The sequence below is a fragment of the Hylobates moloch genome, unplaced genomic scaffold (assembly GCF_009828535.3).
Source record: "Hylobates moloch isolate HMO894 unplaced genomic scaffold, HMol_V3 SCAFFOLD_10, whole genome shotgun sequence".
Taxonomy (NCBI): Eukaryota; Metazoa; Chordata; class Mammalia; order Primates; family Hylobatidae; genus Hylobates; species Hylobates moloch.
This window is the reverse complement of record NW_026652285.1, coordinates 16,886,550-16,907,247: the sequence shown is the minus strand read 5'-3', so window position 1 is coordinate 16,907,247 and position 20,698 is coordinate 16,886,550. Positions and strand designations below refer to the sequence as shown.

General features: G+C 51.1%; 1 protein-coding gene across 14 annotated transcripts in view; it reads right to left on the bottom strand.

Moving 5' to 3' along the window:
* The window catches only part of MYO18A (myosin XVIIIA), a 123,511-nt gene that overhangs the window by 52,918 nt on the left and 49,895 nt on the right, over nucleotides 1-20,698 (bottom strand). Inside the window, exon 1 of one of the 14 annotated variants that reach the window (XM_058444938.1) lies at nucleotides 694-1,386. The exons of 12 other annotated variants lie outside the window; for them this stretch is intronic. In XM_058444938.1, the coding sequence (XP_058300921.1) occupies nucleotides 694-1,191 (498 nt within the window). In that variant the 5' untranslated portion in view covers nucleotides 1,192-1,386. Of the gene's footprint in view, nucleotides 1-693; nucleotides 1,387-20,698 lie in introns of those variants that run through there. One more of the 14 variants, XM_032163147.2, reaches the window with a different exon arrangement.

Sequence of the window (20,698 nt, the reverse complement as noted above, 5' to 3'; positions counted from 1 at the left end):
AAGCCCCCAAACAAAACTTTAAAGAAAAACAAAAAATTTTTCTTAACTATTTTGGTGGCAAAACCTGGCAGTTTATCCTCTATGCCCCTGTAGTATGAATATTCATAGATTTTGCTTTGGAAATATTAATGTTTGTTACACGTTGTTGCTCATCATGTATACTGTATGGCACTCAAATACAAAGATTACTAATTTCCAAAATACTGCCACACCCAGGGTATCAGAGAAGAGATTTTGGACCTGTATTATCCCCACTCCACAGAGGAAGTCTGAGATGGGACTTTGCTGAGGTCCCAGGGGATGAGTGGCTGGGAATGCAAGCCCAGACCCCTGACTTGAGAAAACAGTCTTTCCGCCCGGAACTGATCTGCTGAGACTCTGATTCTCGGCTTTGGGTCTCAGCCCTCAAGCTGGCGCCATGTAGCTGGGGACCAGGCCCTGACTCCCATGGCAAGGCCAGCATGCTGGTTAGCAGTTTCCATCCCAGCCGCCAGGCCAGAGCCCAGGCAACTGCAGGGTCCGCATTGGGTTAGGGAAAGCCATGCAGCCCCTGCCATCAGCACACGACCCTGGGCCCAGCCTCTCGGTCATGCGGGGTTCGTTGAGGTGGCTTGGGGAAGCCGGCTGTGAGGGTGCCTGGCCCTTGAGCGAGGGTGGTGAGGGGCAGGAGTGGTTAGTGACACACTCTTGTACCTCCTGCTTCACACCAGGGACTGGTGACTTGGACTGCTGCTCTCCAGTGAGGTCTGACTTTGGGCCGGCGGAGCCTGGGGCCGCCAGCTCTTCCGGTGGGGCTGGGGAGCGCTGCTTCTCTGGGGCTTCAGGCTTGGCTGGGGATCCTGCTTTATCTGGGGAGTCCACCCAGTCTGGGGAGCCTGGCTCCCGGCTGGAGGGCTTCTCCCCCTTCCCAGGAGACTGCTTGCCACGGGCCTTGTGCTCCTTGCTCCTGCCCCGAGACATCAGGCTCCGCAGGCCCAGGGAGAGCTCATCCTTGGCTGCCTCCTTCTTCACTTCAGGCTTAGGCGGAGCAGGGGGAGGTGGGGGAGGCGGTGGCGGCTTGGGACTAGAAGCTGCCTTTTCTCCCCTCTTGCTTCGAGGCGGGTGCTCAGGGGACTTGACTCCTCTGCCTGGGGTCTCCTTGGCATTCCCAAGCTCCTCGCCGGGCAGCACCTTACTCACCACCTTCCTCATTGCATTTGCCACCCGCTTCCGGGACAGGCCCTGGGCCTCTTCGCTTAGGCCTTCTGCTGTGGCAGCTCCCAGGCCGTTTATGGCGAGTGTGGGTGCAGGGCTCTTGGCTCTCTGGGAAGTCTCTGGGGGTATCGGGCTGGTGGGAGACTGAGGACTCCTAGATGGGCCACTGCCTTCCTTTGAGCTGCCCTCTAGCTACAGTCATACAAATACAGGTAGACATTAGCATCACCCCTGCAGCCCTGCCCATCCCATGCAGAGGGAATATGAAGGTGTGACCTCACGTCCTGGAACAGATCTCCCATTCATCTACGAAGCAACACATGGCTCCACGAGGCTACCCCAGGAAGCCCACTTTGCATCTTCCAGATAGGACAATTGCAGCTAAGAGTTTGGCTTCTTTCCCACAAAGCACAATCAGCACAATCAGGTACTACTGTCACCTGCTGTCTATCCCCAGACTTAGCATGGACCTGTGAGATGCCGGCACAGAGGCCTATGAGGTGCTCTGGGGTTACTGGCTTTGTGTTAGGGCAGCAACCAACTCCCCATCTAGGTGAGCCCACTGCCTCACAGCCCAGACGCAGCAGAGATGGAGCATGGAGAGGGCAAACAGCCGAGTCCCACCTCCATTCCTACCACCAATCCCAGGCCTAACTCCAGGGCTTCCCGCCCTCTGTGGTCCTTGGTCCTTCCATCACCTGTTTTCCGGGCAGTCAGACCAAGAGCCTACCCATCCTGAAGGAAAAAATGATCAGGGAGCTCTTCCTGGCCCCAAGACATGCCAGGCCTCCTCCTCACAGCGTCCCTCATCTGTGGCCACTGTCTGCCCTTCACCTATGTTCTCAAGCACTGTGGAGCCCAGCAAGGGCCCAGGAAGCTTCCACTTCAGCCTGCTTTCTGCCAATCTCTTTGCAGTTTTCCTCCTGCAAACCTCTCAAGGGATTGGCGACCCCCTAGCTCCCAGAGTGTGTGTATAGCCCACAAAGGGTTAAGCACTCAAACGGCCTCAGCTCCATTCTTCCCTGGAGCAGACTGGTATACTCTAGCTGGTGCACCCACCCTTCCCCCACACACTGCTGCTAACTGTCTGGGTCCCAAGGGACTGTCACTGGAAGGCCAGGCTGGCTAACGGCAGGATAGAGTTTCCCATAAAGCCAGCCCCATTGCCTGAGGGGCGCAAGGGCAACCTGGGGTCTCCTTGTTGGCCAGGCAGAGCTCTGTCACCAGCTGAGCTGTGCGTGAGTCCTTGTTGCCCAAAACAATGATCTTGGTTCTAGAACACATATGGGCACTGGGCTCCGTGAAGGCCCACCTGCCCATGCTTGCTTGGATGCAGGAAGATGCTCACAGCAGGCACACCTGGGAGCTGCTGCCTCTGGATGCCACAAGGAGAAGTTGCTCCACCTTTTGAGCAGAGCTGAGCCAAGGGCCTTAATCTAGGCCCTGGTTACAGGTTGGCTGTGCTGAAGGGATAGAGAGAGTAAGGGCTTGAAGGTGCCTCTTTCTCAACCTCTTAGGCCAAGAGTGCTCAATGGCATGCCAGGGCACTGCAGAGTTGGCCAGTGGCCCTACCCACTGGATCCTACACTCCTCCCCTCCCTCTTCTGGCTTTCCTCCCATCCCCCTTCCATCATTAAGGTGATGACGATGGGCCAGGTGTGGTGGCTCACGCCTGTAATCCTAGCACTTTGGGAGGCCAAGGCAGGGAGATTGCTTGAGCTCAGGAGTTCAACACCAGCCTGGGCAACATGGTGAAACTGTTTCTACAAAAAATACAAAAAGTAGCCAGGCTTGATGGCGTGTGCCTATAGTCCCAGCTACGCTACTCAGGAGGCTGAGGTGGGAGGATGGCTTGAGCCTGGGAGGCAGAGGTTGCAGTGAGCTGAGATGGCACCACTGCATTCCAGCCTGGGTGACAGAGTAAGACCCTGTCTCAAAAAAAAAAAAAAAAGAAAGAAAAAATGACGATGATGACAATGATGATGGTAATTGGTAAGACTTACACAGTACTTACTATGGGCCATGGCACTCTTCCAAGCACTTTACATGTAGGTTTTGCAAAAAAATAAAATAAAATAAATTCTGGGCAACTCTGAGGCCTCTCCCTCACACACACACACACAACCCTTTCAAATCACAGGCTGGCTTTCCAGGATTGTTTGCAGATCAGGTGGAAGCCACAGTGCTTGGCTAATCAAATTGACCAAGGAAGTGCGGGGAGCCAGGACAGGCACCATCTGGGGTAATGAAGTAAGAATCTGTGTTGTGATCCAGCTCTGCCCCAGAGCCCTGGGCACTCCTGCCCCCTGTGCTACCAGCTGCCCTCTCCTAACTACACATCTCTAAACTTGGCTGTTCAGAAACCGATTCTCCTCTCCTGCCTTAGGAGAGTCCAGGTTTATTCAGGGTCTTTATCCCAATGCACTGGGGCTGGAGGCAGTGAGTAGCTGGAGCCTGCCTCCAGGTCACCTGCACCAAGCAGCTGACAGGGTCTTGGAAGAGACAGCAGTGACTGCAGCGAAGTCCCTCCATGCCTTTGCCTTGTGCCACCCAGAGCAGGCTGAAGAATCCCAACAGCTGAGCTCTCATTCGACGCTCCCTGACCTAAGAGTTTGCCCACCCAAGCCTCTCCAGGCCCAAAGGGTTCAGGAAACCAGAACCAAAGGGAGGCAACTTAAGGGGATTGGGGAGAAGGTTAGGGGAGGTCCCCAAAGCACCTTGGCCATCTCCTTCACACACCTGAAGCTGGCATCACACACACCGTACTTTCTTCCCCTTTACTAGAATTCTCTCCAGCTGAGCCACACAGGAAGGGGCCCCCTGCAATCCCCACCTACTCCATGGAGCTGTCTCACAGGCTAGTCCAGGGCTAGCGGGTGCAGGGGCAAACACACACACGCACACACACATGCACGCATGCACACACACACGCCCACACACACACACGCACACACACATGCACGCATGCACACACACACGCCCACACACACGCACGCGCACACACATGCACACACGCAAGCACGCAGGCACGCACGCCTCGGAGAACTCAGGGATGCACTTACAGCCCCTTCCTCCTTGCCAGGAGAGCCAGGCTTTGGCAGAGTTTTGTCCTCCTCTTTAACCTGAGGGAGCAGATGAAGAAGTCACTGGCAAGTCAAGGCTGGGAGACCCAGCACTAAAAGCATAGGGAGAGAACATTCAAGGGGCCTCCCTCACCCTAAGAGGCGGAGCTCCTGAGTCTTTAGGAATACCGGGGCTAGGAGACCTGGGCAAGAGCTATCCTATCCTAGAATCAGAACTGTTCAGTGATGACTTCAAGAATGAAGAGTCTGTGGGGGCAAAAGCCAAGTACCCTTGCCCTCAGCAACCAGCCACTTTGCCCACTTTGGGGGCTGTCTAAAGAGGTCCACCCACAGCACCATCGTGGCTTTGGTTACGTGGCGGATGGGAAGATCCAGCTAATTTAACTCATCCAAATTACAAGAGTCATCCCCAGCTCAGGCAAGAAGTGGTTTGAACAAAAAGCCCCTGATCTAGTGACTGAGGAGGTAAAAGTAACCCAGTGTGGGTACCTGTGGGCCAGCAGCTTTTAGAGTGGAGTGAAGGTTGGCCCCTATCGGGCTGGCTCTGGGTTGCTTCTTGATCCTGCACAATTCCCCCAGCTCAGCTGAGCTCTTGCTGGAGGCAGGGAGTGGGGCAGAGGCGGAGATTCAGGAGGCCAGATATTTTCTCAACCTCAGACCCACAAAACTGCCAACCACGCAGCCAAGGGAGGGAACCCTGAAGTTAGGGGTGGGGTATGGAGGAAGGAAAGATGCCTAATCTCTGGACACTGTGGCCAGGGGTTTGTGCTGGAGCCCAGGAGCTGGCTGGCCTGAGTCAGAGGGGAGGAGTGGAGTCGTGGAAACAGCTGATACCATCACACATCTGGAAAAAGGGCAGATGATGTGGAAGCTCTGAAGGTTCCTTCAGTTCAGAAACTGGCTCACAACAGACTCAGAGGAGCCAGGCCTCAAGTTTAAAAGAGTCTTCTCCTTTCCCCTCACCAGTATCTCTCCCTCCAAAAGCTCAGGCAGTCCTAGTGGATTTAATTTCTCCTCTTTCCCGTGTCACCTAGGACCACAGGAAAAAGCCAGCCCTGTTACCAACCCTACCTCCTCCTCAGCGTGCCTCTCCTTCCCAGCACAATGTGGGTAGGAGCATGGCAAGAAGTACTTGATTCCTAAGGGAAAAAATCCTTAGAAACATCCAGAATCATTTACATGATCCACTTGGGGGGACTCTCCAATTTTAACCAGGGTCTATGGCTAATTTTGAGCTCAAATTAGCAGTGCCAGGGGCACTGGCTGGCGTGATGGCCGCTGCAGTTTTAAAGCTGCATCTTGTCCACAGAGCTATCTGCAACGGGCTCAATCTTCATAGTTAGCTCACAATGCCAAGGACGAGGGGAAATGGCAAATATTCACCAGAATGGAGCCTACTTCTTTAAGAATTGGAATTGGAGCAGAGAAAGGGAAGGGAGGGACTGGTGGACAGAGTGAGGAAGAGTGGCAGGGTCTAGGTCTGTGCCTGCTGCCCCCCACCAAGCCATCACTCTCCCCCCCTTGTTGCCCCAGGGATCACACCATGCAGTAGTTCCGGGGCACACAGGTTAGTGGGAGGACAAGTGTTCGCAAACCACACAGACACACGCATTACTGCACGCAGTGCTGTTAACTTGGGTGCCGGGGTGGCCCAGATTCCAAGTCCACTCTGTGTTCTTCATCAGCTCCAAATCTGTCCTCCCTCCAGTGGCTCAAGTTTGGGACCCCAAATGTCTGGCCCAAGGTGTGGCATTGGGGAAAACACTGGGTGCCCCTCAAGTGTCTGAAACACTGGGCCCAGCTCTAAGCTCAGCTCTGGATTTAGCATCAGGCTGACTCACTGCTCCCTCCCCCACCAGAAGGGCTCTGACTGTTGTAGGTCACTGCCCAGCTGGGGACTATGCACACGCATAAAGGCACACACACAGGCAGTCCCAAGTCTGCGGCCTGAATCACCCTCTGGACCCAGGTGGCCAACTGGCCTGACTCCCCACCCTTGGCCCCTTGTCCTCCTACCCACTGCAGCCCCCAGGATCAGGGAGACCCAGTTCCAGCGGTCCCTCCACAGCAGCCCACGTTCCAGGGGTGAGTCAAGGCAGCAGGGTGGTGGGAATGGTGTGGAGGGGTTAACCCAGAGGGACACCAGCAGGACAAAAGGCAGCTCACCTTACCAGAGGTGGGGCTTAGGGGAGGAGCATGACTCAGCACAGGAGCCCATCCAGCCAGAATAGGGAGTTCACCAGCCCCTGTCATTCTCCCTGCCACCCCCAATTATACACACATGCCCCAGTCCATCTCTAGCTTCCAAAGCTCCCTCTCCCACAAGCCAGTCTCCTGTCTGCAGATACAACATGCCAAGCACACAGGAAAAACATAAAGATTTTAAAATCCAACTTTCCTTTTGCTCCCAGAAGGCGAACCTTGATGAAAAGGCCATGGCGCTGAAGGTAACCTGTACCCTGGGTCAGAGAAGAAATGAGGGGCAGGGTCTCTCAGTGTCTCAGAGTCTTCCTAAAGGCCAGAACCTGCCAGGATAAACGCTGTGGGCAACAAGGGGAAAGGAGGGATGGAGCGGAGGAGGAAGGATTACAAAACTCAAAAGGGCATTGGAGTAAGGAATAAAATATTAAAGGAAAATGAAGGAAAGTAGGCACAGAACATAGCACTCCCTACTTTTGGAAGCTGTGTGCTTTGTTTTTATTTTTTTATTTTTATTTTTTGAGATGCAGTCTCACTCTGTAGCCCAGGCTGAAGTGCAATGGTGCCATCTCGGCGCACTGCAGCCTCTGCCTCCCGGGTTCAAGCGATTCTCCTGCCTCAGCCTCCCCGGCACCACCACGTCCAGTTAATTTTTGTACTTTTTAGTAGAGATGGGGGTTCACCATGTTGGCCAGACTAGTCTTGAACTCTTGACCTCAGGTGATCTACCCGCCTCAGCATCCTAAAGTGCTGGGATTACAGGTGTGAGCCGACGCGCCCAGCCAGAAGCTGTGTGCTTTGAATAAGCCACTTCGCCTCTCTGGGCCTCTCTGTAGAATTAGGGGCTACTCTAGATAATGGCTCAAGGCCTCTCCATGTCTGGCACCTTAGGAGTCTATGTGGGGAGAGGCACTCAAACTCTATCTATTTATTTATTTATTGAGACAGAGTTTCGCTCTTGTTGCCCAGGCTGGAGTACAATGGCGCGATCTCTCAGCTCACTGCAACCTCCGCCTCCCGGACTCAAGCGATTCTCCTGCCTCAGCCTCTGGAGTAGCTGGGATTACAGATGCCTGCTACCATGCCCGGCTAATTTCTGTATTTTTAGTAGAGACAGGGTTTCTCCATGTTAGTCAGGCTGGTCTCGAACTCCTGACCTCAGGTGATCCACCTGCCTCAGCTTCCCAAAGTGCTGGGATTACAGGTGTGAGCCACCACGCCCGGCCGACACTCAAACCCTTAATACAGTAAACCAAAGTTGCGGGCCTGTGACCTAGGAGAGGAATCGAGGAATCTGCCTCAGGACTCCAGCGACTTTGCCTTCCAGCTGTAACACACAATTACCTGGGGCAAGAGGCCTGGAGAACTGCAAAACTGTCCATCTATGGATTAGAAACCAGAGCTGGGCCTCTTGAAAAATCAAGTCAGAATTTGCCTTAGTCCAGGCAGAGGCTGCATCCAAAGAATCAGTACACGTCAGTGGAGTTTAATAACTGGTTCTTTTTTTTTTTTTAATTGAGACAGAGTCTCATCTCACTCTATCACCCAGGCTGGAGTACAGTGGCACAATCTTGCCTCACTGCAACCTCCACCTCCCGGGTTCATGCCATTCTCCTGCCTCAGCCTCCGGAGTAGCTGGGACTACAGGTGTCCGCCACCACGCCCAACTGATTTTTTGTATTTTTTTAGTAGAGATGGGGTTTCACCGTGTGAGCCAGGATGGTCTTCATCTCCTGACCTCATGATCCACCTGCCTCGGCCTCCCAAAGTGCTGGGATTACAGAGGTGAGCCACCGCGCCCGGCCAAGAAGTGGTTCATTCTTAAAACTGCTTATCATGAATGAATGGTTAAAAATTAGGAAATGCTTTGTTTCCAATTAATTATTTCTGTTTTGCTTTGTTGACTTCTGTTTTATTATTCAGTTAACATGCTAGAGACTTTAAGTTTGTCTGTTGGTGTAATTTTAACTCATTTGATCTTTGATCTCTTGTTCAAGTTTTCCTACTTGTCCATAGAGGTCCCACCTGGCCCAGGCTGTGAGGACACTGGGCCATTTCCACCCGGGCCTGTTCCTCTGCATCAGCTGTTCCTATGAGCATCACTCTGAACACAGATGTGGGGCTCTCCCCAGAGGAAATTCTCTCTGTGGCTTTCATGCAGAATTGCCTAGACAGTTTTCCTCTCCTCCTTATCACTGAATTTGTTTAGGATCAAGAGCAAGTTATCCTGGAACTGGATTGTTTATAACCCAAAGGATAAATGCTTGAGGGGGTGGAGACCCCATTGTCCATGATGTGCTTGTTTCTCAATGCATGCCCATATCAAAACAAAACATCTCATGGGCTGGGCGTGGTGGCTCACACCTGTAATCCCAGAACTTTGGGAGGCTGAGCTGGGTGGATTGCTTGAGCTCAGGAGTTTGAGACCAGCCTGGGCAACACAGTGAAACCTTGTCTCTACCAAAAACACAAAAAATTAACTGGGCATGGTAGTGCACACCTGTGGTCCCAGGTACTGGGCAGGCTGAGGTGGGAGGATCGCTTGAGCATGGGAGGCAGAGGTTGTAGTAAGCAGAGATCTCAATACTGCATGCTCCAGCCTGGGTGACCGAGTGAGACCCCATCTCAAAAGAAAAAAAAATATATATATATACACATATATATATGTGTATATGTGTATATATGTGTATATGTGTATATATGTGTATATACATATGTGTATATATATATATTATGTATCCCGTAAGTATATAAACCTACCATGTACCCACAAAAATTAAAAAAAAAAAAGATCAAGTTACTGTTATCCAAGACAGAATGGGTAAGGAACTCAGGCCCCAAAGATGGTGGCAGCACCTGTGCTGGGAACAAATGGCTCTCTGCAGCAAGGGTGTTTAGATCTAAGGCCTCTCTTCCTTGACTTGTTCTCTCTCTAGAGATTTCAGCCATTTCCAGCAACATGACTGAACATGGAGCACCTACAATGAGATGGGCCCTATACAAGGTATTGAACATTTATTTTTCTAATGTAAATCTTACAACAATCTGAGGATTGGTGATATGGGAATTATTATTATTCCCATTTTATCGATGAGGGAAAAGATTCAGAAAGAGATTAAGTCACGAAATTAGTTAAGTGGGGGAACCCAGACTTGAACCCACACTGGTCTGCCTCCAAAGCCTGTGCTGCTTCCTTAGTGCCCATCTTTTCTGGTATGTTAGGCAGGCATCAGCCTTGGTAGCCAAATCTGGTTGATAAACTTCATCAGCATGGAGGTTCAGAAGATCTGGTCAAGCCAAAGCATGGATTGATAGTGTGTTTTACTAGTGTGCAACTTTCCAAATCGAGGCTTTGGACGTGCAAAAAGGGAGACCCCACCATGATTCTGCCACTCTGCAGCTCTACCCACCTCCTCCCTCTGTGGCACTTCTGAGGGACAGCAAGAGAGACTAACACTCACTGAACACTTACTATGAGCCAGGCACAGGGGAAGGCACTTCATACAGGTCTCCTCATTGAATCCTCGTAACAACCCACTTTCTAGACAAGGAAATAAAGAAGGTGAGTTGCCGAGAGCGCTGCAACTATTAAGTGGCAGAGCCGGGAGCCCCAACCAGAACGGATCTTGGGGAGCTGTTTGTGTGTCTTTGTCATCCCTGGACTGTGATTCACCTCTGAGCAGAACTTACCCATCTTACTCATCATACTGTAGGCGCTTAATAAATGTTAGCTGCACGAGAGTGCTGGGACAGCGGTTCTTCACACAAACCTCTTATTCCCATCTAATCTCTTCCCCAAATGTAAACTACAGAGAGCAACACTTGCCCATTCTGATTCCCAGGGACATGGTACAAACAAGGGAGGTATAATCCCTAAACCTGCTCACAGTAAATACATAGTCAACTCAATGCCTGGGTTTGCGGGGAGGGCAAGGACACTGAAATTGCTTAGTAGCTCTTTGTGGAACAATAGCCACAAAATGCATCATCCTCTGGCCTAGCCATTCCATCTTCAGGAATGTATGTCCAGTGAGCTGACTTAAAGAAAGAAAGAGAAAGAAAAAAAATGCAAAGATGTTTATAGATGCACTCTATATAACAGCTCCAAATTGGAAAGAGCCCAAAGGCCTAGAATTAGGAAATGGTTGGGTACAGCCCGTTGTTGTATTGCCATTTAAACTGACAAATGTGTGGACAATGTAACCATATGGAAAGCTCCATATAAAATGACATCAATCAAAAAAACTGGAACCCAAATAGTATACAAAGAGTGATCATAATAATCTCGTAAACTGTGTGAATTAGACACAATAGGAACACCTGGTATTTATTTTGTTATGTATTTGTTACTTACTGCTTATTTTTATTGTGAAGATGGCTAAATAGTCAATAAAAAAGAAAAAGCAAAGGAGATAATAGCTAGAAGCATTTTTTCTCAAAGAGGAGAAATCCAAGAAATGTGCTGAGGGACTGTCAAGCCTCAGCCCCAGGAGGCTTCTGACACTCTGGGAGCAGCTGGGGTTTACCCTCCACTATGCCAGCAGAGCCTACCTGCCCTTAACCTGCACTCTCTGGGCCCCTCACAGGAGGGAATGGGGGCACAAATGCTCCTGGGAGAATAATGCCATGCCTCAGGCAGCCCCTCAGGCCTGGAATGCCCGGCCTGGACAAATGCTTTGAGGCCCAAGCATCCACGCCAGACATCTGCACACTGCAAGCCCCCAAGAGCAGCAGGTAACCCTCAAGAGAGTGCCCAGAGGAAGCCGAGACGTGGCTGGTGGCTGAGGTCACTTTCCCGCCTCGCCGCTTCTGACAGCACTCACACACGCAAGGCTTCTCCTTCTGAGGACCAAGAGGCAGGGCATTCTCCTCTCCTCCTTCTTTCCCATTCAGAGGCACAGAGGGCAGCTCCCAGGAGACTTCTTCCTCCCAGTACCAACCTAGCACCAACTTATCTAGGGATTGGGGCGAGGGAGGGTGGGAGGAACAAAGGAGAAGGGAAGAAATACTAGCATAATAGTAAAAAACGGTTGATCATTATTGAGCATTTGGTATGTGTCAGGCGCTGTGCTGAATCCCTCACATGAATCGTCTCATTTGATCCTCACAACATCCCTCTGAAATAGATACTAGTGTGACTGTGTGACTGCTACTTTACAAATGAGCAAAAGGAGGCTCAGAAGGTCAGGTGACTTGCCCAAAGCCTCACAGCAGCAAGTGGCAGATCTGGGACTCATACTCAGGTCTCCTGCAAGAGACCTCCACTGCTCACTTTAAGGGATGGAGGCACGCCCTGCCCTCCATCTCCCCTGGTTCACCTGCACTGTTGTCCTTCTACATCAGCTGCCAGAACAGCAGCTTGGGAGGAAAGCAGGGGTTCCCAATGATGACCCGCCTCTCCACCCACCGACCTGAATATGCTTTACATGGAACTGCTTGAGAGGAAGGGAAGCTCTCTAAGGAATGAACTGAAGGCCATGCTGCCAGACAGCGGGGGAGGGGGAGATGAGCTTGGCAGGGACAACCTGGCCCTTGCAGTCCAGCCTCCAGCCAGAGCCCTCCCCAGCCCCAGGGCGGAACAGAAAGCAGCCGGGCACCCGCCTCACTGCAGGCCAGCCCAGAGGAAGCAGGTGCACTGGAATGGCTTCCTGCCGCAACTGCAGTTGCAGAAAGGTTTTGCTTTCCTCCTCCAACGACTGAACCTGCTGGAGGCCTCCCTTCCCTGGGGATGCGCACTGCCCCTCTGCAGGGCACTTTGCTGTCTGCTTGGATATCACTGTGCATGGCCCTGAATCTGTGACCTGGTGCTAGTGGCCCCGGGGTGGCTGGGGGAGAGTAATCTAGACCAGGAAGCACCCATCTCTCAGGGTGAGGAGCGCTCTCTGACCTCTCCCCCACCCCTGGGCATACTGCCCACACAACTCAGCCCTGGTGCCAGTTTGGGGGCTGAGGCAGGGCAGTCCTGAACACAGAGAGATACAAGTGCTCACGGGCACATTTCAGGCTCCTGATGCACCTCCGCACCAGGCCAGCCCACATACTCTGCCAACTGCTGACACAACTGAAAACCTTACCCTTGGTGGCTGGGAGGGGTAGAGTCAGGGGAACGGAAAGGACTGGGGGCAGCTATGTCTCTCCTCACTTTCTTTTTTAAGGAACTTACTTATCTGGAGTAATCTCTACTAAAAAAGAGACTTAGGGCCAGTCACAGCATCCCCAACACGCCATTTGTGCCCCTTGCAAGTGTCCTATGCACAGAAATGGAGGTGGCCATGCTAAGACTACTCTTGGGGCATCGAGAAGGGGTGCTCCCTGACAACTCCAATGACCATCCCCTCTCAAGGAGGAAGAGAGGAGAGAGCTGTACCAGCAACAAAGCAGAGACAAGACTACTGAAGACCTTGGGTGCTGGGGGGCTGGGGCTTTGGAAGAAAATAGCGCTCTAAGGAATGAACGCCAAAAAAGCACTAATGGTTGGTGGGGAAGGCGTGTCACAGCCTTGGGGGTGGATGCAACCCCAGGAAACTGAGGTTTGGAAGACAGTGCCCCTCCAAAACTCCTGAAGTCATGAGTCAGGCCCAGGATGCCCTGCTCCTAGCCACGGAGGGGTTTTGAGGCTTCCGGGGCTGGGTAACTAACTCCTGCTTACCAAGAAGCTCAGAGAGCAGCCCCAAGGCCGCCCCACCCCTCTCCCCACCTACTTCAGCCACATCTGGGGAAATCACAAAAAGGTCCCTCCTTTCCTAAATGAGGAAATAGCATGAGGAGCCTGGGACATTTCCGGGATGGGGGGTCAGAGGGACACTCACCCGCATGGCCTGGCCTGGAGCAGCCCAGAGCAAGGAGACTCCGCTCTGATGCTGCTCTGGCTCCGTTAGCAGCTCAAAATAGCACAGGCTGTGGCCCCGCCCAGTTCCCGCCCTCTCCCCGGCCCCTCCCGTCCCGAGCTGCCCAGCCCTGGTTGGAGCCAGTAGCCCGGAGGACTGCGGGTATCAGGTATGCCAGGAGGGAGAGGGTGATACAGCAGTGTGTGTGGAAGGGAAGGAGAAGGCTCTTAGGGTAAAGCCATTGGGGTGGGGGGCAGGCAGTGTTGGGGGGTTAGGGCAAGGACAGGGAGGGTGAGACTTGCCTATGGACACACACCCCAGCTCCGGGACAGCTGGGCTGATATGGCTTCTAAAAATAGCAGAGGAATTTGAGACCTGCAGCCCCCGGCCCCACAGGCCAAGCTTGAGACAAGCACATGTGCACTCACGTACATGTACATGTACACACACACACACACACACACACACACCAGCATGCACGAACATTCAATCAACACAGTGTTCTTGAGAACACCCAAATCACAGGCCTACCCTAGCCATCTAATTACTGCGGCAGAGGCCAAGACAGCCACTAACGTCACATCCAAGACAACACATGGGGCCCACTGCACACTGTGCCCAAACAGCAGCCGCAAAGCAGTCCTGTAAGGTCTGGCAGGAGCAGAGACCCACACGGGCAGGCCCACTTACTGCCCCACTGCCATCAGCACATGGGGGACATGCAGAGAATCAATTGCACTCTGTCTGTTTACATCCCTCTCCCCTCTACACATGCCAGGGACTGCACAGGCAGAGAGGAGGGTGGGGTGGGCCTCAGCCCTGCAGACAGAGGAAGTCATGGGTGTCTAGCCAATGAGTGACGGCTGCCTGTGAAAAGCCAGTGTTTCTTGTGAAGAGAAATCCTGGCCTGGCTCTCCAGTTAGCACCATGGGATGCCTAGACCAGGACTAGGGACCCGCTGAGAGGCTGAAATGGGAGCTGGACAACAGAATGGAAGGGGCCAAAAGACAGGGAGAGCAAGTCTCAGAAGCTGTCAGCTCTGCAGAAAAAAGGAAACAGTCATTGCCTCCCTCTTCCTCTTCAGGAAAAAAAAAAAAAAAAAATGGGGTGGGGGTGGTGCTAGGAAGCCCTGGTTCAGAACCACCTCCCAACCAGTCTGGCATATACCCCATGCTTCTTGCCCCTGGCCAGCTCTAAGGGCCATTGGTTCTATAAATTGTCTGACTTTCTCCATGAAAAGATTGGTAAGCACTGCCAGAGAGGACGGAAACCCAGCCCTGCCTCCTAGCTGCTATGCACTGTCCAAGTCTCACTGTCATACAGTCACATACACAGACTCTTAGGACACAGCGCTTGTGTCCTGCTCTCTAGGGAGTGGGATGTCTCCCCAGGGGAAGCATCTGGCCCTTCTGAAGCACGTGCAGTGTCACAGGTCTTCACATCTCCAGTGGCTACCTAGAACAATGGTGCCAGCCTCAGCTGCTCACTGAAATCCACTGGGGAACTTGAAAAAAATACTGATGCCTGGAGCCCACCCTTTCCCTCTCAGTTTCTGACATAATTGGTCTGGGAGTGGGGGCCTGGGCACTGGGATTTTTTTGTTTTTGTTTTTGTTTTTTTGAGATGGAGTCTCGCTCTGTCGCCCAGGCTGGAGTGCAGTGGCGCGATCTCAGCTCACTGCAAGCTCCGCCTCCCGGGTTCACGGCCATTCTCCTGCCTCAGCCTCCCGAGTAGCTGGGACTACAGGCACCTGCCACCACGCCCGGCTGATTTTTTGTATTTTTAGTAGAGACAGGGTTTCACCCTGGTCTCAACCTCCTGACCTCGTGATCTGCCCGCCTCGGCCTCCCAAAGTGCTGGGATTACAGGAGTGAGCCACTGCGCCCGGCTAGGCACTGGGATTTTTTATTGATAAAAGCTTCCCAGGTGATTCTTACATGCAGCCAAGGCTGAGAACGGCAAGACTCTAAGGCCAGCATAAGGCCTAGCACAGAAATGTCCATTTGTTAAATGAATGAGTGAATGAATGAATGATTTAGCTGTGTGAACACAGGCAGGTGACTTAAATTTCCCTTATCTGTAAAATGAGGATTACACCTTTACTGACTCTTACCCAACCAGTATGAGACTGGTACATAATGAATGTGAAAGGGCTTTGGTTCTCCAAGTTCTCAGGCCAGCAGCGTGGGCATCCCCTGGGGACTTGTTGGAAATGCAAATTCCAGGAGCCTGACCCAGACCTGCTGAACCAAGAACTCTGGATATGGGGTGCAGCATCTGTGTTTTAACTAGGCTTCCAGATGACACTGAGGCACATTAAAGTCTGAGGAGCACGGCTTGAAAGGAATGATTCACAGCATACCATGGTTAGGAGTGTGACCTCCAGGGCCACATGGCCTGGTTTAATCTTGGCTCTTGCATGTAGTAAACTACACAACTTGACTTCTCTGTGTTTCAACTTCTTTTCATTTGTATTTTATTTTTTGAAATAGAGTCTCACTCACTCTGTCGGCTGGAGTACAGTGGCTCCATCTCAGCTCACGGCAACCTCCGCCTCCCAGGTTCAAGCGATTCTTGTGCCTCAGGCTCCTGTGTAGCTGGGATTACAGGCGTGCACCACCACGCCCAGCTAATTTTTGTATTTTTAGTGGAGACAGGGTTTCACCATTTTGGCCAGGCTGGCCTTGAACTCCTGACCGCAAGTGATCCGCCCGCCTCGGCCTCCCAAAGTGCTGGGATTACAGGCGTGAGTCACCATGCCCAGCCTCTGTGCTTCAATTTCTTCATTTGTAAAATGGGAAAATAATAGCACCTATCAGGTGGGGTTATTACATGGGTTAAAAGAATTAGTACATACATAGCTCTGAGAACAGTGTCCAGCACATTCATTTTCAATACTTAAAACAAACAAACAAAAAAAACAGGGTCTTGCTCTTTTGCCCAGGCTGGAGTGCAGTGGCACTATCTTGGTTCCCTGAAATCTCCATCTCCTGGGCTCAGCCCATCCTCCCACCTCAGCCTCCCTAGTAGCTGGGATCACAGGCATGCACCACCATGACACCATGTAAGTTTTGTTTTTTTTTTTTTTTTTTTTGCACAGATGGGGCTTCCCTATGTTGCCCAGGCTGGTCTCAAACTCCTGTGCTCAAGCAATCCACCTGCCTCAGCCTCACAAAGTGCTGGGATTACAGGCATGAGCCATCACATTTGGCCTTAATACATTTTAACTATTATTATCTACCTATGATCATAAGCGGGGGAACAAACGAGGCATTGTAAGCAAAATTTCCAGGTAACTGGAGCCTACCCTTTTTTTTTTTTTGAGACGGAGTCTCGCTCTGTCGCCCAGGCTGGAGTGCAGTGGCGCGATCTCGGCTCACTGCAAGCTCCGCCTCCCGGGTTCACGCCATTCTCCTGCCTCAGCCTCCCGAGTAGCTGGGACTACAGGCGCCGCCATCATGCCCGGCTAATTTTTTGTATTTTTAGTAGAGACGGGGTTTCACCGAGTTAGCCAGGATGGTCTCGATCTCCTGACCTCATGATCCGCCCGCCTCGGCCTCCCAAAGTGCTGGGATTACAGGCGTGAGCCACCGCGCCCGGCGAGCTTACCCTTTTTAAGGGATAAAAGATTTAAGTCATTTTCTAAATTCTATACTATTTATAATCCTAAAAATAACCAACATATATACCCTGCTTCCTTAAGTACAACACTCCTAATTCATCTCAAAGATCTCAAACTCTGAGCTTTCCTTCTTGAACCCAATCCATTTCTGCTCCATCCTGTACTGAAGGGCACACCATCTCCACCATGATGACTCCTGACTTCCTGGCCTGGCTACAGCAGCCTGGCTTCTGCCCCACCAATGCCCCAGCCTCTCTCCAAGGGCACCAGCCCCTCTTAGGCACCACCACGCTGAAGCCTTGCATATGCCTATATTAGGAAGGACAGACGCCCTTTGTGGCCATATGTCTGCTTTTTAATTCTTTTGTCCCCTACCTCATTAGGCCATCAGCTGTCACTCGTCTGTCGGTGTGCCTGTCTCCACTCAGCTTCACAAGCAACCACAGCTAGTCCCTCTGCTGCTCAAAGCGTGGTGGTGCAATATCAGGGCATGGTCCATTTCTTCGATGAGTCTAACTGATGGCTCCAGAGGCCATGTGGACACTCCCACAGCCAGCCAGTCCACCCCAAGCCCCTCAGCTTGCCTCCAAGGACAGCTGGAAGCTATAATCTGGCCCCTCTTCAGACTTTCCTTTCACTTTTCTAGTCTCTTCTCCCTCTTCCCAGCCAGCCTGGCTCTCCCTCATTTGCCTGCCCTTGTCACCACCGGAGCCATTCCTTACGAATGTGTCTCTACCTTGGCTGACCCTCTCCATCTCTCCAGGCCCATCTCAACTCCCGCCTCCTTTATGAAGCCTTCCCTGAAACCCAAGACCCACCCGGCAATGCAAAGAACGTGGACTTGGCAGCCAGACACACCTGGGTCTGAATCCCAGCCTCTTTCTTGCTGTCTGACCTAAGGGAAAGTTACTTGACTTCTTAGAGTTTCTACTTTTTTGGCCTTAAAATAGTATGATATCCACCTTAGGAGGCTGTTATAAGAATAGAAAAGGCAGTACATGTAAAGCAACTGACATGAGGCCTGGCAAATTATAGTTATTAAATTATTAATATCATTATTATCATGAACCATAGCACTCACTGTCTACACCTGAACACATTACATACACATGGTTCTTGGTTATACTCAATATGGTGCTCTATTATATACAGTGGAGTCGCACACTATATGGGGTTAGATTCCAAAGTCAGCATGTAAGGCAAAAATAGAATATAGTCTAAAACTCCTGAAAATCCCTTAAACTGCTCACGAAGTATAGTACACATGATTTTGAGTATGCCATTTGATATAATATAGCTGCAGGAAAGCATAATAGTCATGTACAGCATATGGTAAAAACATACAAAATATAATTTTTATAATTTTAGGCTACAGTAATATAGTTTCTTTCACAACCACATAGTTGAATTTATTGAAGTTTACTGTCCATGTGCCATGACTATACAGCATAACTAATGTTCTGAATGATAATCGATTCGTGTTGAATGTTTAAGCCTGCTCCCTGGAGAGCTGGGACCATTTCCTACTTCCTTTAGATCCCATCCCGTTCCTCAGCACTACACACACAACAGGTGTTCCACGAAAATCCATATGGATTTAACCAACTGATCTGAACGGTGCATGCACAATAAGTGGGCTGGAATAGAGTGGGGAGCAAGGGGATCTCCATGTGTGGTGACTTCAACTGCTCTGCTCTCACACATTGGTGGCGTGGGTGAGTGGAAGGTCCTTGGCTCTGTTTCAGGCACTTGACCAGGCAGAGTGGCTAAGCAGAGCTGGGGGCAGGCCAGACAGGAGGCTCTGAGGGCTGGAGGAAGTCGTTCACTTACTCAACTAGCTGTGAACTGTAATACCTCAAGGTGAACACTGTGGGGAAGCACCGTGCCTGCTTCTTTTTCAGCTTCCCCACCACAGACTGAGCTTCCTGAGGCAGAGGTTGTGTGTTGTTCATTGCTCTATCCCCAGCACTCACCTAGCACTGGGCCCTGCTCAGAGATAATATGAGGCACGTTTGAGTGACTGAGTGAAAGAAGAGAATTTAGTTCTTGTTTTCAACTAAATACTCCCTGATTTTAAAAAATGTACAGACCAGCAGAGGAGATAACAAATGTACCCCAATAATTAAAATTCAAGTCAGAATGTGCTCAGTGCTCCAACAGGGACATCAATAACAGTCTAGGGAAGTTTAGAGGCAAAGATCTGTTCCAGTTAGGGAATTAGGTAGACAGCTTACAGACAGCTTGGAGCTAGGCCAATGAAAGAGAGAAATGTTATAATGTGGCAGTGAGGTAGGAAGGGAATTCCAGGGTGAAGTAGTGTAAGAAAAGGCAAAGAGGGGCCGGGCAGGCTTGGTGGCTCACGCCAGTAATCTCAGCACTTTGGGAGGCTGAGGCGGGCTTCAAGACCACCCTGGTAACCGGTGAAACCCCATCTCTATAAAATACAAAATTAGCCAGGGTCCTGTAATCGCCAACTACTCGGGAGGCTGAGGCAGGAGAATGGCGTGAACCCGGGAGGCGGAGCTTGCAGTGAGCCGAGATTGCGCCACTGCACTCCAGCCTGGGGGACAGAGCGAGACTCCATCTCAAAAAAAAAAAAATAAAAATAAAATAAAATAAAATAAAATAAAATAAAATAAAATAAAATAAAAGGCAAAGAAGTGGAAAAGCATGAGATGTGGACAGTAAGTCTGGAAGAAATGTATGACACATATAGGACACCAAGGAGGGATAAAGCTGGGAAGGAAGCTGGGTCTCAAATCAAGCAGGTGTGTGCTGTAGTGGACATGTGTTGTTTCTGCTGCCCACCACCCATTACTCCATCCTCTGATTATAGCACCCCATTTTCCCCTCTGGGGACCCACCCCAGCACATGACTTGGCCCTGGCCAATAAGAATATCTTGGCCAATAAGAATATCCTCAGGCTATAGGTTCATGAAGGGCATGAGACCCAATCAGTTTCAAGGATACATAATGAAACTTTGGGATTATTCAAAGAGTCACACATCTCTATCCACACAACTAGAACCTGGGGCTGTGACATTTTGCCATTACCTGTCTGAGGACCAAGCCTGCCTAGAAGATGGGGTGAGAGACAGAAAAGCTCAGGTCTTGGTCACACTGTTAATGTTTCCAGATAAGGCTGAGCCTGTAGCCGGTTCTACTGCTGAACCTTTCAGATACTGGTGACAACGCATACCTTCTTTTTAAGCCAGTTGAGCTGGGCTTTCTGTTACTCTCACCTGAAAGAGCTGTACCTGAGATGAAAGCAAGGTGGGCAGTCAAAGGAACAAGAAGGTACACACCGAGCACTAGCCATGGCCAGGCACATGCTGCTGGTTTTCCTCTAAAAACCCTGCGAGGTAATGAAAAGGGGAATTGTGGAATGGGGAAACGGGGTTTAGAGAAGTTAAATAATTGCCTGTGATCACACAGATTGTGACTGGCCAGGTGATTTGAACTCAGATTGTTCAGATTCCAGAGCCCAGCTCCTTACGCACCACCAGCTGCCTGGAAAACAATGGGAGGCACAACAAGTTTCTGGAGAGTGATGGGGCATGATTTAACCTGTGCCTTAAGAATGCTGAGCAGGTCAGGCATGGTGGCTTATTCCTGTAATCCTAGCACTCTGGGAGGCCGAGGAAGGCAGATTGCTTGAGCTCAGGAGTTCAAGACCAGCCTGGGCAACATGGCAAAATCCCATCTCTACAAAAAACACAAAAATTAGCTGGGTGTGATGGTGGCATGCCTGTGGTCCCAGCTACTTGGGAGG